This window comes from Tenrec ecaudatus, chromosome 14, assembly GCF_050624435.1.
Source record: "Tenrec ecaudatus isolate mTenEca1 chromosome 14, mTenEca1.hap1, whole genome shotgun sequence".
NCBI classification, from domain to species: domain Eukaryota; kingdom Metazoa; phylum Chordata; class Mammalia; order Afrosoricida; family Tenrecidae; genus Tenrec; species Tenrec ecaudatus.
Genome location: NC_134543.1, coordinates 34,835,709 through 34,855,689, shown reverse-complemented (window position 1 = coordinate 34,855,689; position 19,981 = coordinate 34,835,709). Strand labels below are relative to the sequence as shown.

Here is a 19,981-nt window from a genome sequence, read left to right as displayed (position 1 = left end):
TGACAAGAAACTTTAATTCCTATGCTTGTTTCTTTGTATTCATTGTGCTTCCCCGCCCTCCACCCCCACCCCACACACACATACCCTATACCCAGCCCATGGCAAGTTCCAGAGCCCTGATGGTATAGGGGTTACCATTGGGTTGTTAACCACAAGGTCAGCAGTTCGAAACTACCAGCTGCTCCAGGAGAAAGAGGAGACTTTCTACTTCAGTGGAGTTAATCTCAGAAACCCACAGGGCCAGTTCTACCCTGTCCCTTGATCAGAAGACAATGAGTGAGATAGGAAGTTTAAGATTTTCTCTTTATGGCTGAATTTTGGAGGGATTTCCATGTTTCCGTGAGCTTTTTGGATTTGTCATTTTTATCAAGTTGAAAAGCTAAACAAAACACAGCCATTACTTAGTAGAATATTTTCTGTACCTCCCTGTCTTTTTCCCCCTTGGGACCATCAAACCAAAAAACCAAACCCAATGCCATCGAGTTGGTGCTGACTCACAGTGGGCGTATGGGACAGGGTAGACTTGCCCCTGTGGGTTTCCAAGACTGTGACTCCATTGAGAGTTGAAAGCCACGTCTTCCTCCCTTGGAGCAGCTAGTAGTTTAGAACTGGTGACCTTGAAGATCGCAGCCCAAAGTGTAACCCCAATGCCACAGGGCTCCCCCTCGGATGTAGATTATATATAGCTGCTCCTTGTTTTCCCACAGCCCCACCTTGCACATTCACTAATCAATGCACGGTCATACAGTCGTTTCTTCTGCAGTCTCATGTATCTTGCTAATCTCATCCTGTACATTTTTCATCTGAGATAGTCTTACTTTTCTCCTCCAAAAGTTCAGTTTGGGCCTTCTTTATCCTTGTTCCTCCTCATTGTGGTCCTGCCTTCAGCTCTTCTCCCAAGCACATGGGGTGGATTTATTATCACGGTGATTTTACTGTCCTGGTCTACCAGTTCTATCCTTTGTGCCTTTTCTCTAAGTTTATTTTGTTCTTTGATTATTCTCCTAACTGTGGGTAGTAGTATTCTGCTTCTGTGCAATACCTGTTTCAACTGTGAGCCGGGTACTGAATTTTATGTTGCTGCGACTTTCTGTATTACTTTACATACTTTTGGAATTTGTTCTCAGGAGCAGTGTAATTACCAGGAATCAGTTTGATTCCTTCAAGCCTTGCTTTCAGTCTAGGATTGAGCTTGTTTCCCTGTAGTTCACCTTGATCGACATGGACGTTGGAGTGCTGACCCCCTCTCCTCTGCGCAGGTGAAAAATCCACACAGAACTTTTGGCTCATCAAAAACTTAACTACTAATAATAGCCTGCAGTTGACTACATTTTCCCATAAACAGTTGATTAGAACCTATTTTGTATGTTATATGTATTATATATTGCATTGTTAAAGAAAGCTTGAGAAATGAAAATGCTATTAAGAAAATCACAAGGAAGAGAAAATACTTTACAGAAATACACAGTAATTTCTGTCTGAGCCTCTGCCTTTTTCATTTCTTTAAAAATGTGTCTGTCTAGGACTGTGACTTATTTAAGGACAGATATCCAGCGTTACCCTAACCGACTCCATGTTTTTAGTTAGCCTAGCTCTTGTCATACTTGCTCTGCCCCCCGGCCCCCATTTGGGTGGCATTTTTATGACCCTCTGTACTGCTGAAAGACAGATACACTGTGCAGTTGTCTGGCTGATCCTGCCCAGAGCGCAGCGTGCATTGTTAGGGTCTGCATTTACATCATGTGATTATCCTGTGACTTGAGTAATGGAAAGTACCTGGAGAAGTATGCCGCCCCCCCAAAGTGTGCATTCCAGTGTCAGAGGATATATGATGCACTGTGTGTGGTGGGTCACAAGTGGGGCTTGGACAAGACAGTCTGCCTTGCTGTTTGTATCGCTGCCGGTGTCACCTACTAATCAACTGAATCTTTCCCTTTTAACTTGCATTTGCTGAATTTGGCTTCTCTGCTCAAGGCCACGGACCCCTATCGGGTAACAGTGCCAGTTCTTCTGCCACTTTGCTTTTATTTCAGTGCCCATATCATGTCACGGTCCACGTGAAAGACGTCAAAAGCAGGCTTGACTAACCGGAAGCTGTCGGTCGGCCAGACTGTCTGAGGTCAGTTTGTTTTCTGGCACTGGCTTTGGGAGCACTCATTTCCATCAAGCCGTCTTCTGTTAATGCCTCTGCTGTGGTGTCTCTTAGCTCTTGAGAACAGAAGTACGGTGCAGACCCGTGTTGGTTAAGGGTCCTCTGTATGGAGGCTACACCTTGCCGGTGTTTCTGCTTGACGCCCCGCTGTGTTTAGGAGATTTTTTTCCACTTTGGCTGGTGGAAACATGAGCTATTTCTGGTTCTGTGTGAGCACTGGGGGCGTCCCATTTCTTTCCTGTGGTTCTTTTCTCAGCCCGGATGGTTCCCTGACTTTTCGTGGATCATTACTCATCCCCAAACTCCAGGGACTCCAGCAGCTGCTCTTGGGGGCCTTTTCTCTTTGATGCACCCTTCTCTAAGTGACTTTGCCTGGCAAATTGTAGTCACCCCGGATTCTCAACTTCCCAGCCCTGTCTCTGCAACCCAGCAAGATTGCTGAACTCACCTTACCCTGTAGCCTGGAAACCCTGGCCTGTGCGGTTGGGTACTAAATAGGCTCACTGTGCTTCTTTCTCGTCTCTGTCTTGTGCTGACTATTGTCCAGTGGCTAAAACCGCTCTTTCTTATGACTTGAGTTTTTTAGTTGTTTAAGGAAGTAGGGTAATTATACTTTCTGCTGTCAAGTCGATTCTGACTCATGGCCACCCAACAGGACAGGGTAGAACGCCCCTGTGGGTTTCTGAGACTGTACCTCTTTACAGGTACAGCAAGCCTTGTCTTTCTCGCCTGGGAGCAGCCTTGTGCTTTCGAACCGCTGACCTTGTGCTTAGCAGCTTCAGAAGTAACCACTGTGCCACCAGGGCTCTTATTCTTTCACGGCCAGAGGTGGACATTCTCTGGATCACCTGACATAAGTTTCCAACCTTGGATGTTATTTTCCTCTTGTATTTTTGTCTTGACAATGGATCTATTTAGACACGTTTAATTTGTTCAACCTTCATACTCACTACCATAGAGTCGATGCTGACTCATAGGTACCCACCCTGTAGGGCAGGGTCAAACGGCCCCTGGGTGTGTCTGAGATGAACGACAGAAGTAGAAAGGTCTGTCTCCTGCGGAGCAGCTGGTGATTTTTGAACTAATAACCTTGGTATTAGCAGCCCAACCCGGAACCTCAGTCTTTAAAGAGCACCGATTGTGTTCAGCAGAATCGAGTGGCCCAGAATCAGACTGCGTGGTCTGATCTGTCACTTGCATTGTAATGCCTTTCAAGCAGGAGGCGGTGAGCTGGTTCCTTGGAATGAATTGTATACATAAGACCTTTGGAACCCTCGGCGTATAGCCTCCTGACCATTGTCCTGTCACACTTGGGCATCCCGTTTGACTTGCAAGTCACATTTGGTGGACTTAACAGATATCAAAGAGTGTGGGTTTATTATATGTGTTTGTTCTTAATGATTATTATTTGTGAAGGGCTTACTCCAGGCCACTGCCTTTCTAGTTGATTTCTGACCCATTGCAACCCTATAAGGCAGAATAAAACTGCCCCCTCTGGTTTCCAAGGATATAGTCTTTATGGCCCCAGGCAGGGTAGCCATTGGATGCAAACCTCAGGATGTCACCCAGACTTGATATGCAGTTCTCCACTTGATACTCCTGCCTGAACATTCACTAATTCGAGATTCTTGGGAGTCTTTATTTGGAGAGTTCATGTGAATCAGTTTGATCCGACTCCTTTGTTCTCAGTGGGGTGGTTTAGGGACCCACGGGGAAGAAACTGGAAATATGATTGGGGCTAGACCTGGGCATGCACTCCTTTGTGGAAGGACTATGTACAGTTAGAGGCTGAAGTAAGGGTTAAGGGTACAGGTGGGGGCTGGACGAATTAAAGGGGAAGGAACAGTAAGCAAGTTTCTGCTTCTCAGTTTTGCTTTGAGTCTGCCAGTATATTAAGCTTGAAAGTGTACAAGAACCTTGGGTGACTGATGAGGAAGAGGACAGGAAGAATTATGGTTTGCTTATAAGTTAGGAGACTTCTTGGCACTTACATAAGGTGGGTAAACATGTGGAACCATGTTCGGCTTATGTGGACACATCCTTCGGATGTCAGTGGGGGTGAAGATTATGGTCCGTGAGCCTCAAAGGGAAGTGTTCCGATGACCTGTGCATTGGAAGGAGGTAAGTGACATATACTGGGACTGTTTTTGTAGAAAACCTTAGGGTCTGAGAGAGCCAGACCATCACTAGGGAAGGCCACTTCTCTGGCTCTGCCCCTGGGGTGACTGGTTCTTTCCACTTGTGAATCTTACAATAGAGCTGGCCACCCTGGGGAGTGGGTAAGAGTATGGAGAGGCTGTGTGTGTGTGCGCGCGCTAGGCAGGTATTGTTCTAATAACATCTCCAGCGTCTCCCCAGCTTTTGCCAGCCACAACATGTGGGAAGGTCAATTCTGAGGGCCTCTGCATGCAGTGACATGGGAGGGGGTGGGGGGACGGGACAGAGACTGAGATTCCATGGTCCATCCTTGACCTTTTTTGACACGAGCTGCTGCACCCACGCCCACTCTGCCTCTGTGCTAGGTTCACTAATTCACTGCAGTGGCTACACACAACTCAGACAGTACTCACAAGGAAGGGGTTTATTAGGGAAAGTCAGGACCAGCAAACAGGACGGATGCAGCGGTCATTGGTCTCCTCAGCCAGGAGCCAAGCCTCTCTTTCCAGCTCTTTGTTTCTCAGCCATGTGGCTCCTTGACCTTAGTTAGCCTCTATGAACCAGGAAGCCAGCCTGTCCGTCCGTCTGTCCGTCCGCCCCACACGTCCATAGTCTCGAGCCAGCTAAGGAGAAGGGACGCTGTATTCTCGGTGCTGCCCCTCTTGGAGTCTCTGTGCCAGTCTCTGATGATTCCCGTTATGGTGGTCTCCGTCACTTCAGACAGAGATGGGAAACGTGTTCCTCCAAAGCCCTTGGAGTTTCTCTCTTCTCTCCAGATTCAAAGGTGGCTCCTCCTTGTAGCACGGTGCTGCCTCACCTACCAGTTGGTGCTTGCCTCAGGGTTCTGTCCGGGATGCTCCTCTCACTCAACACTCTTTCCTGAGTGTTCTCATCTCTTCCGCGTGGTTTCACCCACCACGACATGCCTCTCTGCAGAGTTTCCTGCTCATTTCTTACGTGCTTGTTAAACTTCCCTGCAGATCCTGCAGACACCTCTAACTTGACATTTCCGAGATAGGATATGGTTGTTCAGTCACCAGTTGCAACTGCATCCCAAATCTGCTTCCCTCGCTGCTGCATTCTTCATCACCCATGGTAGCTTCTATTCCCCGCCCTGGGGCTTAGACGGCACCCTTTATTGCTCATGTGGGCTCCATCTGATTCAAATTTAGGGTTTGATCCATGACAGCCCTGAATGAAACAACAACTGTGTTTATTCTGTTGAAATTATTACAAAGCTGAACACCCCTGGTATGCTTTAACTTTTGGGGAAAAGCATTTGATTTTTGACCACTTCCAAGGAGAAGGCTCTTATGGAAGGATTAGTCATTCTTAGAGGGGTGGCATGGCCATTGTACTAGCTTGCTGGCCACTCTGAGGAGCTGGGGGAGTTGTTGACGCAGTGAGAGGAGACATAGGCGAAATCAGGTTGCATTGGCCTAGAATAGTAGTTCTCAACCTTCCTAATGCCTCCGCCCTTTCAGACAGTTCCTTATGTTGTGGTGACCCCCCAACCATAATTTTTTTTCCATAAAATTATTTTCATTGCTACTTCATCACTGTCATTTTATTACTGTGATGAATCGGGCGACCCCTGTGAAAGGGTCGTTTGACCCCCCCCCCAAGGGGTCGCGACCCACAGGTTGAGAACCGCTGGTCTAGAAGGACACACCGCCTTCTCGTTGGAGGAGAGCCTGTGTTGTGGGCAAACGTGTCCTGTGCTGCAAGTCAGTACAGGAAATAGGGGAGACTTTCCAACTGCAGAGAAGGCATGTGCCCCATTTTGCTTACTGGTAGATTTCTTTGTTATATGAAGGTTAAAGATGTGTTTGTAATGGTCATGCGATGGCAGGTTAATTTCACCTTTCAGTCCCGGGTAAAAAGAAAAGGAGAAAGTGACTTCAAACAGCCAGAGAAGCTTTTCAAGCAGAGCGCCTCTAGCCCGGACCAGGTGTTTCCAGGCAGTCGTGACAAGAGCAGTGATAAACACGGCGATGAGTTGGTAAATAGCCACAGTTGCGGGCTCCCTAAACGCCCGGCACCTGTGACACACATGTGTTTCATGTGCATTTTCCCATGGAAGTTTTACAAGATCCCTATGTAGTAGGACCATTTCATAGGTAAGGACACTGAGGCCCAGAAGGGTTTGGTAGCATGTGCGATAGAGAGAGAAGAGCCATGCACTGCACTGGGCCTAAGGGTGTGCTGAACAGCTGTTCAGAGAGGTGACGCACTTGCCGGTTCAAGGTCAAGTGTTCTCGTCAGAGGCAGAAGAAGAATAGAATTGAAGTCTCCTGACCTTGTACTCAGCACTTTTTTTTTCAAACACAGGGAGTCTTTCTGTCTCTATAATTTTTGTTTCATTTCTTAGTCTATCCCTTTTAATTTCAGTGAAATTGAATGAAGAGGAGGGAAGGGTGGCTTAAGTTTGGGGTTTTTGGGTGAAGTTTTAGAGTTTATTTTTAAATAGGCAGTCTTCCCAGACTGACTGGGAATGCAGCAGAAGGCCTGAGAACCAGGAAGTGTCACAGACCTGTTTATACCATCCCACTCGGTGATCTTTGGAAAGCAGTCCACACGATGGTAAAAAAGTAAACAGCTGCAGCAGCAGCCAGTTCTCTCTGGGTTTGCTATTTTTGACCTGGAGGAGGTGTTTCCTGCATAGCCACCGAGCACTTTGAAAACCAAAACCCAACCCTCAACGTGCCCCTAGACTGAGGACACAGACGATGGCTGTTCAGTTCTTGTCACCGCACAGCAGCAAGGAGTAGCCGGGCCGGCAGTGTGTTTTCCTTTTCTCTGCCAACCTTGAGGTGAATGCTCCTTCCACTTCCGTATCTTTCTTTAACACTGTGTCTGTGCCGCTGGGCAGAGGCCTCTCTCAGTGTGTGTGTGTGTGTGTGTCTGTGTGTGTCTTCAATCACTCAAAGCTTGCTCTTCCAACGCCTTCCCAGTCTCCCTCCTCTGGGTTCCGGGAGCACTTTTCTTACTAAGATGAAAACCTATGGAATTCTTCCCATCTAGACGGAGAGTGAGCACTTTGCTTTATTCAGTCTTGGTGAACGGCCAAAACTCACCCAGAAGACAATCGGTCAGTGTTGGCTAAGTTGGAGTACAGTCTCTGGATTCACAGAACCCTAAGCAGTCCATCTGATGTAAAAAATCCGCTTCCCGACCGAATTCTCCAAGTGGGTCTTGAAGCCTGCACACTGTCGGCTCTGATGGGAATGGAGCCCAGGGATGTGGTGACACATGAGATGTATCTCTGGGGTCTAGGGACCAATCACAATAGCTCCGCCAAGCGTCTGTCTGCCTTCCTGGCCCACACTTCAAAAATGTAGACCCCTTTTCTTTCTTGCTTCTTAGCTGCTGCCGCTTCACTGTTTTTTGGGTATGTTCTACACAATTAGACCATCTTGACTTTGCCTTTTTCTTCTCCAGTCAGCAGACACTTGTTCAGCACTGTGGAGGCAGAGGGGAGCTGAGTGGGTGATCTCTGCAGGAACTTACTGCCTGCAGTAGAGGCAGCATACAAGAGATAGTAGCTGTTGAGTGGCTCTGTCCATTTGTGGTCCAGGCAGTGATGGTAAGGGGGTTCAGAAGAGCCTTGAATACCTGTCGGCTGAACTGATGCGCAGTCTTCCCAGAAGAGGTGGCCCAAAATAGACCTTAGATCCCTTTCAGTGGGAATGGAGCTGAAGGCCCCTTGGGCTTCATTCATCTGTAAAGTGGGAGTAATACCACCTTTTTAATGAGCTGCTGGTGGTAGGTTCTTTATGTTCTTTACACTTCCAGTTTAAAAACCAACAACAACAAAACAACAACACCCCCCCCCAAAAAAAACACCCAAAAAACCACACCAAACCCATCGCTGTTGAGTTTATCTCAGTTCTTGAGGACCCCGTGTGCGTGATGGAGCTGCTCTATGGGGTTTCCAAGGAGATTTTTAGAAGTTGGTCACTGGCTCTGTTGTGGGTCTGAGCCACCGCCCTTCACCTCACAACCTGTGGGTGCCTAACTGTCTGAAAGGTCACGAGTGTGTGGGGACTTAGCATAAACTCTCTGCCCCATCCTTCCCTACAACATCGTCAGGCTAGTTAATGTTCTGAGTTTCCCTCGACAGGGGTCATAACTCTAGGATAGTCACAAACATAATTATTTAATTTGGGGGGTGGGGAGGGATGAGAGGATGACCTACCTGTTCAGTCCCTTAGAAAATATTCGAAAAACTCAATGGAACAGAGTCTTGATGCTCACTTGTTTAATCTGTTGACTGACGTGTTTGGAACTCGGTCTCCGGTTGCTTCAACCATGGAAGGGTGTTCTGGGGAGCCTGCTGGAGTAGAACAGGACCTCCAAACCAAACCCACTGCCGTGGAGGAGTTCCACCTCAGAGCGACCCTGCACAGGATTTCCATCCAGAGCAGATAGCTTCACAAATCAACCCCTCAAGAGCCCCCCCCCCCAGCTGCTCAGGAAGGCACTGTCGCAGTTGTAAGTGCCCCTCCCTTTGGGGCATCCTAGGTCCTTCACATCACCCTCATTCCCACCTCCCAGCAAACCAGTGAAGTGGAGGCAGTTGTCCAGCTTGCAAATGGCAATGGAAAGCCACCTGACCTTCACCCCTAGTCTTACCAGAATCTACCCACAGCTCTAGCCGCTCCCCATCCAGTGGGATTGTTTCATTTACTGATGAGGAAACGGAGGACCGTGAGGTCAGGGGAAGTGGCCGGAGCTAGGTTAGCTCGTAAGTCATTAGTGAAGTGTAGACTCACGGGGCTTCCTGAAATTCCACAGCACCTCGCAGCCCGGTGCCTCTGTCCATCTCTCTGTCTCTTCCGTCTGTGTGTGAGTCTGTTGTGTTCTCCTCGCTGGCCCTGCTCCCTTGCATATCTCTTGCCTTTTCTCTTCTGGTCCTACAGCCCCGCAGTAATGCTTGCATGTGCGGAGGTTGGGTTTTTTGTTTTGTTTGTTCGATGTTTGTTATTTTTGGAAGGCATTTTAGGAACACTCTGTACAGATGGCGTATACAAATGTGCTGGTGGATTGATTAAGCTCTAAATGGGGCAGGGGAGTCTCCTGGGCCTGCTGTGATGCCGGGGCGAGCCCTGCTGGTCCGGTCTTGGAGGACAGAGGAAGAAAACTGCTCAGGCAGGACAAAGGTGCTACATTGAACAGTTCTTCCTTCTAGTTAGAACTTTTGTTGACTTCCATTTTCAGAGGAAATTCTTCTGAGCCCCGCCTATTCCCTAGAGACATTCCAGATTTTTGAAAATTGAAAGGGCCTTTAGGGATCGGTCAGACCCAGCCCTGGGGTCAGGGCGAGTAATGGACTGCCTGCCTGAGGCCCAGGCACCACAGAGCTGGGACTAGCAGCGAGATGTTGGAGACTTAAGGGACGGGGTAGGGAGTTGGCTAGTGTTGTGCTGTGTGAAGTACAGTGTAGTGAGTCCCATTGTGTCCCTCCAAAATATGTATTGGAATCTTAAGTCCTATATCCGAGGATGCAGTCCCATTTGGGAAGAGAGTTAGTGAGTCAATTTGGAGATAAGAAAGTGGATTCTTCACAGAGATAAAGAAACACAGGGGAGAAGATAGATGCCAGGCCACAGCGAAGCTCACGAAGAAACTCAGGAACACACACAGAACTAGCACCCTGGACCCAGACTTTAGCCGCCTCCATGGGAAAGTTGATTTCTGTTTAGTTAAGCCACCCACTTGTTTTCCACTTGTAGCAGCGATAAAATGCTCTAAGACAAGGGATAAAGTTGGGGGCGGGGGCGTTGTGCCACTAAGATGGTGTGGTGAGCAATTCTTGGGAACAAACAAGAACACTTTTCTCCAGGATTATCAAAGCAAGAATAATAGTATAAAAAAATCCTTCTAACATCCTAGAGTGACTTAGGTGGCAGGAGAGCAAACCTAGGGTTCCTCTGTGACTTGAAGGATGTGTGACGTTGTAACGTAAGGGCAACGGTGAGTGATATGTTGGGCTGCGAGTCTTGGGGCCAGCAGTTTGCAACCGCCAGCCACTTGGAGGGAGAAGGAGGAGGCTGTCAGCAGCTCCTTAAAGAGGGACTGCCCTGGAGCCCATAGAGGCTTCGGCTGCCCTAGAAGGGTCTCTATGCAGTCAGGATCAAGTTGACGACAGGGAGTTGGTTTCTTTGTGACCTTGGTGGCTTGAAGGGTGGGGGCTAGAGATGATAGAGAAATGGGTAGCAGTCTGGCCCCTCAGAGTCTCGAGGTCCAGTAGGAGACTCTGTGGCGATTGAAGCACTCAGACGTCAGAGACAGGAAGCGGGGCGAGAATGGGGTACAGAAGTCAGTGTTGATCTATAAGCGGAAATCTGAAACTGAAGGCACCCAGAAGCTCAAAAAAGTTTGCGAGAAATTTCTTTACCTTTGAATTCCACTTTTCCATGAACTTTTTTGAAGCCCCCTGGTAATTTAGTCTTTTCTGGGGGACTGGGCCACATTGGGGTACATTCACTATTCAGATGCCTCTGAGAATGCTGTCTTGTGGCCATGTTAGAGTGGGTGAGAGCAGTGGGTGGGAAGAGACGTCAGGAGATGGCATTGGTGGTGCTTCATGGAAACGCTGGCCTGCTGTTCCCAGGGCTGACTGCTCCCCTGTAAAGATTTACAAGCCTCAGAAACCCAATGGAGACGGGCCCTTAATGAATTGGAATGACTCAGTGACAGTGGGTTGTGTTTTAGTTTGGGGCGCTTTGGCTGTGCTAGTTACTTCTCTTATCATAATGCCCTGGGGAGCTTTGGACTTCAAAGTGCTGGGCCTTCTTATCATCACACCCTGAAATGTAATCAGTTGGTTAAATTCTGTTCTTTGTCCTCCCCTGTTGTGTGGCAGCCAGCCTCATGGCTAAGATGTTGAATGGGAAGAATAAACTCTATTCTACATTCTCACCCTTGCCTCCCAACCCCCCTTTTCTGGAGGCAAGAAAGGGATTTATGTTGGTTTTACCTACCCAATTTCCTCTCCCAGTCAATGGACAGATGGGCCGTGGTTTAGGAATTTGAGGCTGACTTCACAGAGATGTAGACAAAGCCACACCTGGCCAAGTCAGGGCCTTTTGGCCTCAGCAGAGGAAGGATCCATGAGTGGGATTCTCCTGAGCCTTGAGCAGATTGTAGCTTTTAAGGCAGCCAGGTATGGGCTGAGGTGACCTGGAGGCAGCCTTGGGGACCCTTCCTCTGCTGCACTTGCCAAGGCCGTGAACAATTTTTGGATGTGGCTTCCAGGGCACCACTCACCTTGGTAGGCTCTTGGGTTAACCTGGAAGCGTCTATGGCAGCAATGAACAAGCACACCATTTGGGCTCTGGGTTTATGTTGAAGGCTGTCCTACCACCAAAAGGCTTTGAATATTTCATGCCTTTAGAGACTCACCAGAACCTAGTGAGGTAGGCAGAGCAGGTGACACCCCTTTTACAGGTGAGGAAACATTTAGTGAGCTAAGACAGGTGACTTCGCTCAAGTCAGAGCCTGGTGCAAATGCAATGAACTGCTCCTTGGAGCTTCTTCCTGGACAGGAAATGTGGGTCCATGACATCACATCCACAGAGCACAGTCCCTCGGCAGCCTGAGCCTACCCTTGAGGGGTTGAAAGCCCCGTTCATGGGGACTTTTGCTACCACCTGATATTGGAGTAGTCGTACCAGTCCCAATAGACAACTTTTCCTTGATTCCCAATTCCATGTTTTGGAGGGGAAGCTGGAAGGAAGGAGACATTACCCCAAGGAAAGCTGGGGGGCTCTGGAGAATTCTGTAGATGAGAGCGACCTCAGAGCTTTTTCTCAGCTGTGAAAGAAGAACCCCAAGAGCCTCCTGACTGGCCAGCTGGTTGGTAGGCCCAGACCCTCTCCTTTTCCTCTTCTGGGGACGTTCCTTGTGGAATGTCAGGTCTTTCCACTTTGTAGCACATTTGTTTTCTCATATTTTGTTCCTTTTGAGGCTCACTAGAGCCTCATGAGCCAGTCGGAACAAGCAACACCCCCGTCCCCCATTTTACTGGTGAGGAAACTGAGCAAGAGAGAAGCTCAACGGACTTCACTGAGTCAAAGCCTTGGCTTGAGGGCGGTGGTGGGCATTGGCTTTGCAATGAGGTTAGTTTGAAGTTTCTCTTTTCTCGGCATGTTTTAAAGGAGAAGACGTGGACACTAACATACCAAAGGAACACTGAAATGAAAGTTACCTTTAAAAATGTTATTCTTCAGTCTTCCGCTCTGTGTTTCTCTAGGGTAATGAATCATACCTATTTTTATTTTGTTCTGAAGCCTTTTCAAGGACACCTTTAAAAAATTGTGTTCAAAGCATATCGTCTCCTAAATGATTAGCTTGACAGTGTGAGCTTCCGCCACAGTAGCTGGGGTCTCCATTCCGGATAATACTCTGGGCTTGTCAGGTGAGCTCTCCGCCCTATGCTCTCTGAAGCAGTAATCCTCCACCCAGCAAGCCTTGAGTGTAAACACTGTGGTGGCTGCCCCCCTTCATCTGCTTCTTTGTAAAACCCCATCTCCCTCACCTCTTAGGTTTTTTCACTTGGTCAGGCCTTAAGCTTCATGATGCAATTGGTCCTTTGGCGTAAGTAGTAAGGAGGGAACTATTTCATGAAACAACCTGAAGATCCTCTGTGCACACCCTGCCCTCCCCAAGCCCATCCTGGCTCCTCCCCCACTGTATTCATGAGCTTGGTTGCGGGGGAGGAGGGGCAGGCCTCACTGGATGCTGAAGGTTCCAAGTGGAGTCATCCAGTCCCTGCCTTCAAGGGACTCTTGCCCAGTAAGTAGTGAGAGACAGATAAACAAACAGATGTAATTGCCTGTTATAGGTACAGTAATAGCAGAGTGCTCAAGGCACTTGGGGGGTGGGGGTGGGGGTGGGCAAGAAGGAGGCCAGTTCTGCAGGGGTTGGGGTGGGGGCAATGTAAAATGTCCAGAAAGACCTTTCCAAGGAAATGATAGTCCTGTTGACCTTTAAAAGTGAGCAGCTCCCTGGCAGGGCAGGCAGCGGGCTTCTTGAGGTTTATGTTAACTAAGGTAAACGGATTCCCTGACGGAGGGCCCAGGCAGTCGGTAGGAAGGTTTTACTGTATTAATTTAGTTTTATATTTGCATCTGTTGGACTTGGTAGCGCATACTTTTTAAAATGCTCAAAACTCAAGAGATTAAGAGAAAACTTTTGAGGGGGCTTTGAAATGGAATTGAAAGATGGTGGAATAAGGAGGCCCTCTGGTATGCACTTCAAGTTTCCCTCCTGAGGCAATCCTTAGATCTCCCTGAATGCAATTGCTCCTTAGCAACTTCTTGGGCTAAAAATCCAGGGATTTTCATCTATACAGGTGGGGTGTGTATGTGTGTGTGTGATTTTTGATAAAAACATACAAATAGTTTTTTTAAAAACATTTTATTAGGGGCTCATACAACTCTTATCACAATCCATTCATATACATACATCAATTGTATAAAGCACATCCGCACATTCCCTGCCCCAATCATTCTCAAAGCATTCACTCTCCACTTAAGCCCTTTGCATCAGGTCCTCTTTTTTTCTCCCACTCCCCCCCCCCCTCATGTGCCCTTGGTAATTTATACATTGTTACTTTGTCATATCTTGCCGTATCCGGAGGCTCCCTTCCCCACCTTCTCTGCGGTCCATCTCCCAGGGAGGAGGTCACATGTGGATCCTTGTAATCAGTTCCCCCTTTCCAACCCACTCACCCTCCACTCTCCCAGCATCGCCCCTCACACCCTTGGTCCTGAAGGTATCATCCACCCTGGATTCCCTGTGCCTCCAGCCCCCATATGCACCAGTGTACAACCTCTGCCCTATCCAGTCCTGCAAGGTAGAATTCGGATCATGGTAGTTGTGGGGAGGAAGCATCCAGGAACAAATAGTTTTCTACACTTAATAATTTTGCAAGTCATTGAACTGCCTTCTTTCAAGCCATGGCATGGTATTCTATTGTATAGATTTACTCTGACTTATTTAACTATTCCTCCTTTGGTGAGCAATATAGCTCCAATATTTGCCATTACCCAGAATGCAGTAGCAGCAAGCCCATGGTTCCTGAAGCCATCCTAGGTGCCCAGCACGGGGCCAGGCGCTTTGGTTCTGACCCGTATGCTGCCCTATGAAGAAAAGATGGTTACTATGCAATTTTGCAGGCGAGGAGGCTGAGTCTCAGGCATTTCTATGCTTTTCTTGAACAGATGACCATATTGCTCTCCAAAAATCTCTCCATTGATTACAAAATAGTGAATTTAGGGTTCTTTACCACGTGATCAACACAGCTCACCTAACCCCTGCCCACATATGAATCCTCTAAAACACCATGGATGTGATTTTCCCAAATGTATTTGGTTATGTGACTTCCTCCTAGGGAACCCTAGTGGCACAGGTTTAAGTGCTCAGCTGTAGACTCAGAGGTTGACGGTTCAAATTTACCCAGCACCTCCTCCATGGAAGAAAGCCCTGGCAGTCTGCTCCCATAAAGATCATAGCTTAAAACAACAACAACAAAACCCATAGCCCGGAGAACCCGATGGAACAGTTTACTGTCTCATGGGGCAACTGTGTGCTAAAATGGAATGGGAGGCAACCGGCAGCAGCAGCGTCCTTGTCTGTTGTCCTTGCATGGCCCACCTGGGTCTCCTCCCCTGCCCCTCCTATAGCCTCCCTGTGGCAGCTGCTGTGGCCTCCTGTACTCCCACTGCACTGATCAACTTGTCTTGGCTCCTCTTCCTTCTTTTTCTCCTGTACATCCTGCAGAACTTGCAGCTCCTCCCTAACTACCGCCCTGGTCACTCTACAGCCACTCACTGCTTAAGTATTCATTGTGCACGTGCCATGGCGTGGCGCAAACAGGCTTGCGCCTCATCATCTACTGGATGGTGCCTGGAGGGGATGATGCCAGTCATCTAAAATGACAGCACCAGAGGGCCTGCTGCCAACCCTGTTACTAACCAGCCAGTGGCTGTGGGCACAGTCTTTATCCTCGTTGGACCTTGGTTTTGGCATCTGTCACAAGAGGACATAGGGCTTGACATCCTGAGGTTCCTGATAGCTCTGGCATTAGTAATACTTAAGAGAGCACCAGCATCCCACGCGTGCCGGGTCTTTCCTAGGAACAAGACCCAGCGCCACAGGCTTCCGTTCAGGGCCACAGGCTTCCGGCCATGGGGCCTGCACTTCCATTGGTTTCTATCCTTATTTGATAGGTGAGGAAACCGAGGCTGAGGGAGTTTATCTACCTTGGTTACAAGATAAAGGAAGGTAGAGAATGAAGGAAACAGATCCGAATCCTGGCATTTCTGAATCTGTTGTATTTAAAAAAAAATCATTTTATTAGGGACTCATACAATTCTTATCATAATCCATACATACATCAATTTTGTAAAGCACATTTATACATTCATTGCCTTCATTCTCATAACATTTGCTCTCCACTTAAGCCCCTGACTTCAGTTCCTCATTTTTCTCCCTGCGTCCCCGCTCCCCCCTCCCTCATGAACCCTTGAAAATTATTATTTTGTCATATCTTACACTGTCCAACGTCTCCCTTCACCCACTTTTCTGTTGTCCATCCCTCAGGGAGGAGGTTATATGTAGATCCTTGTAATCGGTTCCCCCTTTCCAGCCCACCTTCCATCCACCTTCCCAGTATCGCCACTCTCACCACTGGTCCTGAAGGGATCATCCGCCCTGGATTCCCTGTGTTTCCAATTCCTATTTGTATATCCTCTGGTCTAGCCAGTATATATCCTCTGGTCTAGCCAGATTTGTAAGGTAGAATTGGGATCATGATAGTGGGGTTGGAGGAAGCATTTAGGAACTAGAGGGAAGTTGTATGTTTCATTGCTGCTATCCTTCCCGCAACCCTTCCATAAGGGGATGTCCAATTGCCTACAGATGGGCTTTGGGTCTCCACTCCAAGCTCCCCCTCATTCACAATGATATGATTTTTTTGTTCTTTGATGCCTGATCCCTTTGACACCTCATCCCTGACACCTCGTGATCGCACAGGCTGGTGTGCTTCTTCCATGTGGGCTTTGTTGCTTCTGAGCTAGATGGCTGCTTGTTTACCTTCAAGTCTTTAGGACTTCAGATGCTATATCTTTTGATAGCTGGGCACCATCTGCTTTCTTCACCAAGTCTGTCGTTCTTAAGCACCACAAATGGACACATGTTTCTACCGTGCGGTTTTGTACGCGCCTTGGGGTCCCTCACAGACCCTACCCTGAACCTGCGGAACACTCCTCCCTGCCCTGCAGCCTGCAAGGCTCCTGCTAGAAGCCTGGGGAAGACTGGAACAGGAAGGAGACTGTACAGTCACAGTGATGAGGGCCTGCAGGGAGGCCAGTGGCCAGCCCTCGTCTCCCGCCTGGTGGATGCCCGTCGAGGTCCTCAGCTGCCCGTCTTCTGTGGGAGGCACCCATGTGGCTGGGTGCGGTAGCCTTCCGGGGGAGGGAAACAGGCTGGAGCTCTGAGGCTTTAGACAGGGATTAATAGGACTTCTGGCTGATATCCTTGGCAAGGTCTCTTGGGCATATTTTATTAAGGTTGTAGATGGCATGTTCCCTTATCTACATATACAAAGTTGTATTAATGGGAAGGGAATGGGGGTGGAGTTAAAAAGAAAAGGAAATACAATCTTATTATGAAGACTGCCTGTCATACACTAGGATGAGTAACTGGCAAATGAAATGAGAATAAAATTTAATTGACCCACAGTGTAATGTATCAACACAGCCGCTTCCTGGAGTCCCGTAGGAGAGAAGGTAAAGCCCTCTGAAGTTTCAGCTTCTCCATAAGCCTGTGTCTGGCCTAGAGGGGGTGATGGGGCTAAGAAAGCACCACAACCGGTCCTCGGGTTCCAGGTGGGTGGGGTGAGTGGGACAAATGAGTCCATCTTTGAGACTTGTCACAGAGGCCGGCAGAGGACTCAGGTCCTGTGGGCGCCTCCAGCTGCTGGTGGCATTGCTGGCTGAGCAGGGCCAGGCCCTGGCTGCTGCATTCCTTCGAGAGGCGGTGTGTTTCTCCCTTTAAGACACGTGTTCTGTGTATTTTTTTTTCCCCCTTTCAGTTAGTTGAACTTGCTCCGAATCCAAGTGGCAGAGGCAAAGCCTGACTCAGGGCTGGAGCAGCTCCGTCCGTGTCATCAGCTGCCTGCCTCCTCCTCTGCTGGAGCCTCGCAGGCGCTAGGGCAGAACTGGGACGGTGTCTGAAGGCCGGGGCAGCCTGCAGGACTCCAGGGTTGAGGAGCCCGTCCCCAGGTCCTGCTGCAAGGCTCTGGCTCCGGGACGCTTGTGTACGCCAGGCCCTGGCTTTCCCCCCAGAGGAGTTGAAAAGCCGCTTCTGTAGGTGCTTGTCCCTTCTCTGGCAGCACAGACTTAAGTGCTAGACGTCTTTGCACATTATATGTGACCACAGCTTCCTCAGTGCCTGCCTCTTGTGCCCGGCCTATGTTTTCATGTACTTACAGCCTTGTTTTGTTTTTACAGGTGTATCTAGCTTGGACTGACTTCAGGATTTTCACCTCTGGCTTTCAAGTTTTCCCTTTAAAACCACTGGGACGGATGAAAGATGTGCCATGGCAGGATAGCACCCAAGAGCACGTCCACGTGGGCCGCCGCCTCTGCGGGGCCTGCAGTCTTCCTCCCACTGGTGATCCTTAGCACCCTGCTTGGAGACGGATTTGCCTCAGGTGAGTCTCCCTCCACTGCCTCCGTGTACCGGAAGGAAAAGACCTCTTTCGCGTGTCTCCCAAAGGCCAGACAGTTGCTGCTTGAGGCCTCCGGGGTCTGTGTGGGACGTGCAGGGACGGGAGGACTCCTGTGCTGTGACGGGGTCAAGTGACTGGCGGGCAAGGCAACCAAATGAGGGTGGTTACGAAGATTGAATAGTGTAACAATCAACAGTAATGAATCCCCCTCCCACAGGTCTGTGGTTTTTCTCAGAATGCGTGCATAGTTGAATTATTATAATGTCGTGAAAGCAGGATCTGGTCACTAACATGGTAAACTTTGATGTTAGTTAAGTCACTAACCTCTCTGAGGCTCCGTTTCTCTGTCAAGTGAATGGCTGATCTCAGGCTCTGAGGTCACTTTTGTAAAGACACTCAGGTAATGTCTTTTAAAAAAATCATTTTATTGGGGGCTGTATCAACAGCTTTTCAAGCAGTGTCTTTATACTCGACCTTTTGGGGACTGGGTGGCCCTGCTTCATTAGCAGTGTGTCTGTGGAAGCTCCTCTGGAGCAGTGTTCCGTGGAGAGGGACCTGGGGGGTGTTGGGGGTTTATTGTGTTCCCTGGAGAGGGCCTGGGGGGTGTTGGGGTTACTGTGTAGCTTGTCCAGTCCCTGTGGCTCCGTGTTGCCTCTTTGATTCCTTTTCCATCAGCTCCCACCAACCACTGATCCAGCACAGACAGTAATGTAGTTTCACTTCCTCTTCTGTTTGCTTTGACTTGTTGGGGAAACAGTTTCTGTTTTGTTTCCTGTCAAAGCTTTCTGACCCCTTGACAAACCTTTTCCACAAGCCTAAGACCTTGGCCATGAGGACCTCCTGCTAGGACCCAGGGGGCCACTGATGGTTGGGACCCCACCATATGGGCAGGGTGACTGTGAGGTTCCAGTGTGTGACAAAACCACTCAGTGCTGACAGTCATAGGGACATTCCAAAGGTAGCCAGGAGCTTCCAGAAGGGGTACCACAGAGCACAGGGCTTGGTCCTGACTTCGCTTCACTGCTCTGGAGCAGAGGCTGGCAAGCTAAAGCTATCTGCTTTATTCCTTTTTGCTTTGCCATCTACTTTTGCATGACCTCCAAGTTAGGAATATTTTTTTTCACATTTAAAACTTTTTTAAAAAATCAAAGGGACCAGAGGATGGACAGTGGTACAGATAGGAACTGGAAACACAGGGAATCCAGCACAGATAATCCCTTCAGGACCAGTGGTGAGAGTGGTGATACCTGAAGGGTGGAAGGAAGGTAGGTTAGAAAGGGGGAACCAATCACAAGGATCTACATATAACCCCCTCCCTGGGGGACAGACAGCAGAAAAGTGGGTGAAGGGAGATGTTGGACAGTATAAGACATGACAAAATAATAATAACTTATAAATTATCAAGGGTTCATGAGGGAGGGGCCAAGAGGAAGGGGAAAAATGAGCTGATACTAGGGGCTCAAGTAGAAAGCAAATGTTTTGATAAAGGTGAGGGTTACAAATGTATAAATGTGCTTGTCACGATGGATGGATTGTGATAAGAGTTGTATGAGCCCCCAATAAAATGAATTTTAAAAAAATCAAAAGGCTATTCTGTGACACATGAAAATTGTATGACATTCAGATTTCAGTGTCCATCAATAAAGTTTTATCAGGGCATGGCAATACTCATTCTTTTCCGCATTGTCTGTGGCTGCTTTTGTGGTCCCAGGACAGAGAGGCGTAGTTGCTACAGAGATCACGAGACCACAAAGGACTGGTCAGAGACACGAGGGACTCAGGAGGTGCTGTGTGTGTCCGGGTCTGTGGGTCAGCTCGGGGTGGAGCCAGGACCATAGCTCAGCACCGAGTCTGGGGACTGCTGCTGGCTGCCTCTTGCAGGGTTCTTTGGGCAGGCTGGCCTAGCCTGTGGCACAGTGGTGTTGGGGGCA

The 19,981-nt window shown here is 48.7% G+C and overlaps 1 protein-coding gene across 3 annotated transcripts in view; it reads left to right on the top strand.

The window, feature by feature from the left end:
• The window catches only part of SUSD6 (sushi domain containing 6), a 94,858-nt gene that overhangs the window by 30,072 nt on the left and 44,805 nt on the right, over positions 1-19,981 (top strand). For 2 of the 3 annotated variants that reach the window (XM_075530665.1, XM_075530663.1), the window contains exon 2: positions 17,830-18,032. In XM_075530665.1, the coding sequence (XP_075386780.1) occupies positions 17,912-18,032 (121 nt within the window). In that variant the 5' untranslated portion in view covers positions 17,830-17,911. Of the gene's footprint in view, positions 1-17,494; positions 17,686-17,829; positions 18,033-19,981 lie in introns of those variants that run through there. The other variant, XM_075530664.1, reaches the window with a different exon arrangement.